General features: G+C 30.2%; 1 protein-coding gene across 2 annotated transcripts in view; it reads left to right on the top strand.

The window, feature by feature from the left end:
* LOC106461762 overlaps positions 1–6,000 on the top strand; it is a 120,913-nt gene that overhangs the window by 64,545 nt on the left and 50,368 nt on the right. For both annotated transcript variants that reach the window (XM_022388792.1, XM_013921610.2), the window contains 2 exons: positions 2,909–2,965; positions 5,724–5,783. In XM_022388792.1, the coding sequence (XP_022244500.1) occupies positions 2,909–2,965; positions 5,724–5,783 (117 nt within the window). The remainder of the gene's footprint in view (positions 1–2,908; positions 2,966–5,723; positions 5,784–6,000) is intronic.

Here is a 6,000-nt window from a genome sequence, read left to right as displayed (position 1 = left end):
TGTAGTTTTAAGTTATAACCATTTATTTCAATGCTTTTAAAGTCTAGAGTTGTTACTTTAGTTAGTATAGTTGGGATTGGAAACTAAGGCTTTATTACTACAAGTACAACTAAGTTTAAAGTTAAGATATTATGCTTAATATTAGATCATTAAGAATTTTTCTCCCTTTAGTTTTTAGGTAACTACTGCTACTAGTACTGGGTTATAGGACAATAAAGCTATTAAATAGTAATTGAAATAGAGTTTTCACTAGTTTTAGCTAAGTATAAAGGTGAATTTGTTTAACTTAAAAGATTAAATTGCTGTTTGATAACTGTTGAGTATTTATTACATTAGTAAATTGTTTAAATTAGAATTTAGTATGTTAACATGTTCACGACATCGTGCACCACCGGGGGTACATGTGCATGTTTTCTGTTAGATGTTGTGAACCACTCATGGTACACAGCACCCATAAGATATAACTGTACCTCATATTTCAAGATCTATATGAAGCATATATTTTATACAGATAGCTATAATAAAGCCACACCTTCCATCATGTATCACTGGTGGAGCACGAATGCCATGTTGAAAGGACAACTGAAATAAAACAAACTTACATGACTAAATCACTTTTTATTTTAAAATTACATCTAGAGATTGACATTACATTTTTCATTGTGAATAATCGAAGCAAAAAAACACTAATTGAGACTTCTTTCATAATAAAAAGAAAACTGTTATGAAAATGTAATAAGGATAAAACTATTAACATACACAGTAGGGATTATTTTATCTGATGTCTCTTTTTTACACCCATAAAATTGTATCATTATTCATAATTCTTCTAAACAAATGGGAATATTAGGCTGAAAGAAAAAGTGTTAATTAGGGTCTTTGAGGGCTGATACAGGAATGCTAAGATTTAATGATTATGGGAAGGCTAAGTTATTAAAGTAAACTTTTTCTTCAGTTTTTAGTAATGAAGATACAAGCAATATTATTTATGCTAAACAGTTGCTAGATAGAAACAAGATTGAACAAGATGATCATATTAATTCTGAGGTTTTTAAGAAAAAAATTGTTAACTTAAAGAATGATAAACCTCCTGGGCCAGGTAATATTTACCCAAGACTTTTGAAAGAGTTTAAGCATTAGATATGTGAGCCCTTTGCTACTATTTTTTCTAAGTCTTTGAATAGTGGGCAGGTGCCAGAAGATTGAAAGTTGACTAATGTTATTCCACTTTTTTAAGGGAGGTGATAAAAATTGTTTCGGTCATTATAGGCTTATTAGTCTTATCAGTGGTGGGAAAAGGTTTTGATAGTCTGATTTAAAAAAAAATTGCTTAGCAAAGTCATTTAACATAGTTTAAAATTTTGTTGGATAGTCAGCATTGTTTCACTAGGGGAAGATCTTACATTTAGACATACATTGAAGAGGTTACTGCTTAGGTGGATGAGGGTACCAGTGTGGATTTGGTTTATCTAGATTTTCAGGAAGTATTTGACGAAGTGCCACATAAAAAGGCTTATTAAAAAAAATATCTATAGTGTGGGGGATAGGTTGATTCATTGGATTGAAAACTGGCTAGATTGAAGAAAGAAGAGGGTTGGTATAAATGGAGTTCAGTCAAGTTGGATTAATGTCATGAGTGTGGGGACCTCAAGGCTCAGTGTTAAGACTCTTTGCTCTTTTTGATTTACATCAATGATGTAGCTGTAGGGATGGTCAATAAATTATTTAAATTAGCTGATGATATTAAGGTCTTTGGTGTTGCTGGCTGTGAGGGAGATGCTGCTGCTTTACAAAAGGATTTGGTGAGTTGGGCAAATGAATGGCATTTAATTATAATAAATGTAAGGCAATGCATGTGGAATATCACAATTTGAATTATGAGTACAATTCTGATGGGAATAACAGTATTAGTATTATGGAAGAAAAACATCTTGGTGCTCATGGTCATCAGTGTCTTAAGCCTTCCAAGGAATTTGCTGTTGCTAGTGGCAGGGCAAATAGGATTTTATGTTCTATCTACAGAAATACTAAATATAAGTCTAAATAGTTTATAATGTCATTGTACAGGTCTCTGGGTAGGCCACATTTGGTGTACTTGGTTTGGTTTGGGCTCCTTACCTTAGAAAAGACATTAAATTGTTGTAAAGGGTTCAGAGGCGGATGACATCTGGAATAGAAAGGTTATAATACAATGATAGGTTAAGATATCTGAATTTTTCTCTTTAAAATGGATGAGTTGGAGGGGATCTGATTGAAGTGTTTAAGATTGTTAATGAGATCTTTTCTTATTTAATGATGAGAATGGTAAGACACAAATATAAATTTTGGCTGGGTAGTGGTCATAATCAGATAAGACAGCTTTATTTTTCTAACAGGGTGGTTGGCCTTTGGAATGGGTTGCTTTCAGATGTGATAGATGCAATTAATTTAAGTGTAAACTCAAATAAATATTTGAGTAATAAAGGCTGGCCTTGAGTGTTTCATTGTTGAATTTAAGTTAGAGGATAGGATAGCCTAGATAAATCAAAAGTTCTCTTGTTTTCCTTTAATTTTATGTCATGACATTGAATTAATCCAATTTTAGAGAATTCTACTCTTTTCATCAGTAAATCTAGATGAGCATAAATCAAATAAAAAAACTAAATTTTTTGTATTTGCTGAACATTATGAGAAGTAATTAATGTTATGTAGATAACTCCCTTTAATGTAGGTTATTTGCATAGAAAAAAGTACATTATTTATGCTATACATGCATTAATGCTACAATGTTTATATTTAAGAGGTAATTCCCAGAGTGGCAGATGTTATGTATGTAGCTTCAATCCTCTATAGACCTCTCTCGTCAAATCACGTATTCATTTTAAATGTGTGTGTGTGTCTGTTTTATCAAATATTTATATTTTTTCAGAATGACATAAAATGGTTGAGCACAGTATGTACAGAGTTTGGAAATTTTTCATCCAAGGTAACTGCTGATTTTTTACTCTTTCAGTTTGTGGAAAATGTTATGATAAAAGGCAGTAATATCAATTGGAATGTTATTGAAGTTGTACCAGTTACACTGGGGATAATGAGATTTATTTCCTTGCTGTTCTTGTGAACATGGCATTAAGAAATACCAAGTAATTAAGTTTGTATGTACTATTCCCTTAATTATACTAACTTGCACCTAAAATCTTATACACAGATTTTACAATTTAAAGTTGTAATACAAAATTCTGTGGGTGGTTAATTCACTTGTGGCAGTAGTATTTTCATTATGTATGATTGGTTCACTTAGAGTAATAGTATTGTATATTATCCTTGGTTAGTTCACTTTTACCAATAATATTGTACATTATGTGGTTGGTTTCTTTGTAATGGTAATATTTGTTCTGTTTGTGGTTGGTTTGTTTATGATAAGTGTAATTTGATGACTTGTAACAGTAAAAGCTGAAAATGTCTATTATGTTATAAAATGACAAGTTATATGTAGTGAGCCTGTTGTTGGATATTTCAGTTTTGCACTTTGTTAGAAAGCAGAAAGTGAATAATTTCCTTGTTTATTACAGAAAAAAATCCAGTTACATTAATGATGATATGATGATTAACAAATGTAGCAAAGAATGTTTTGAAAGCACTTTATATCACATGGCTAATGCTTTTGCTTTTATCACCCTTAACACTTTTGAGACAGGTTGCGGGTGAAAGGTCATGTCATCTTATTTGTTAACTTGCTTTCCAAATTTGATTGAACTACTATTCCATGAACTTATGTCAATAACTTTGGTATCAAACTAGATTATAATTCAAAATTTAGTACTATATATTACTTAATTTCTTAATTTAAAAGCAAATATTAAAAAACACAGACATTGAATTTTGTGTTTCACGAGGTATGTTGAATGCAGCACTGGTTCAAACTAGATGTTTGAGAAGTCAAAATACTAAGTCTATAGTTTTGTACAAATTAGAAACTCAAATTACCGATATTGAAAAGCTAGAATATAAAATAAGAGCATCTTATCTTCTCAGTTTGCTAAGATATTGCTCATGTAATAAATCAAACACAGTGGCACCTCGTCCACCTCTTTCCATTTTTGGAAACGCTCCCTTATACACTTACTTCCTTATATGACATGAACAACCAATTGGAAACTCAGAATGTCCTCCTAGTGGCTTTCTCAGCCATTTTAATGGGTTTGGTGCCATTTCTTTCTTTTGAACCAATATTTCATCGAGGTAGGATGTGTCTTTAGTCTGCTCGAAATTTCATATTTTTTAGACTAAAATACATCTTAGTTACTAAGCTTGATAAATTATAGTGAAATTCTATGGTATTAGTGTAGTAATTTATGATTTTTTAGTTATTCAAATGTATGTATAAAACCTAAAAAAATATTTTGTTTCATACCCTGTACATGCAAATTTTTTTAAATGCTTAGCAATCTATGCAAAATAGCAACTGAGTACAAAGGTCCTAAATAGAAGAGATAATTCTTTGTGTTACTTCTTTAGTTACTGTCCTATGTTTTAAGAAAAATAGGTTTAAGAACTTATTTCAAAATAGCAATCATCTATATACATATGTATAATAATTGAAATGTGATTATTTTACAAAATACTAGTCTACTAAAACAAAGCCAAGACAAGTTACTTTGTACAGACCAAAGGTCAGTTTTATGTTATCTGATACAGTAACATGAGTGCACGAGCTGCGTCATTGTAACTTCTGTATTGTTATTGAGGCATGGCTAAAAGGTCAATATAATAAAAATAATAAATATTTATAAATGTATAATATTATGAGATTTAGTCTATTTAGTCTGAACATTTTTATTTTTGTGTTATAATTTATGTTCATTCTAGAATGAAAGAGGCATAATTGGTATTTATTTCCTAATTTTTTATGGTGGTTGAAAGACTAGTCAAATCTACCGAACCTGTACAGAGATTAATTACTGAAAATAACAGATAAAATATAAACTATCTGGCCATTATAAAGATGTTGTATGTGAAATTTCAAAATTTTCTGATGCATAAAATTATTTTTTATCTTCAAATAAATATTACTTTGGATGATAGATAGCCAACATGTGAAAATAAATAAAAGACAGGAGAAAAACAATGCTTTACAAACCTTAAGACTTAATGAAAAAAAATATTTTGAATATAAAAGCATTGTAATGTTTACTGATAATCTGCCAAATTTCTTTAACATTTGTTTACTAATTTAAATGTTATAGCATGAAAACTATAACAAGCACAAAATGGTTATGAGGTCGGTCCGAGGGACCGAGCCCATCCTGAAAGAGTTAAGTGGTGATTTGAGAGAAATTTGGAAGATGTAAAAATGTAAAGCTAAGTGAGTGAATGCTGAAACAGTTGATGTGACATTGTGGTACTATAACCTATGTATTAGCTTCTACCATGGGTTTACCAATATACATTTTTTTCTTGCAGTCAACAATGCATTATTCAGTTGGAGATTGTTTTAAGCTTGAAGTATTAAAATGAATGCAACATTTATTGTTCATTGTTAATGGAGTGTATTCAACAATTGTTACCACCAATATTTATTACTTGTTACAATATTTCAGGACTCTGAGTCTTAAGAATTAAATATTTGGAAGCTGTTGGTCCAGATACGTTTCACTTAATGTTAATAATGAGTGTTTAACACAATAGTAGTTTATTTCATGCATTCAAATTAGAAGAGCTATAAAAATGTGCTGTTTTTTCAGTGTCAACAATTTGTTGAAAAATACCAGACATTATTCATCAAACTAAGCACGACAAAGCTTGTAAGTATTAATCTTATTTGTAATATATTACTTGTCTTTTCTGCTTCATATGTGAAGATTTTAACCTCATCATTGCCAAGTTGTATCTCAAAAAACAAACTGAAATAATATGTTGTTATTATGGTCAAATGGGATTTGCTAAAATGTTTGTTTTGTAGCTAAAACTGAAGTATTTCATTAAGTAAAATGAATAGATCAAAGAAAAGATGAACATTAC

The sequence above is a fragment of the Limulus polyphemus genome, unplaced genomic scaffold (assembly GCF_000517525.1).
Source record: "Limulus polyphemus unplaced genomic scaffold, Limulus_polyphemus-2.1.2 Scaffold1026, whole genome shotgun sequence".
In the NCBI taxonomy this organism is placed as follows: domain Eukaryota; kingdom Metazoa; phylum Arthropoda; class Merostomata; order Xiphosura; family Limulidae; genus Limulus; species Limulus polyphemus.
Note: the sequence above shows the minus strand (reverse complement) of the source record. Positions and strands in the feature narration are given on the sequence as shown.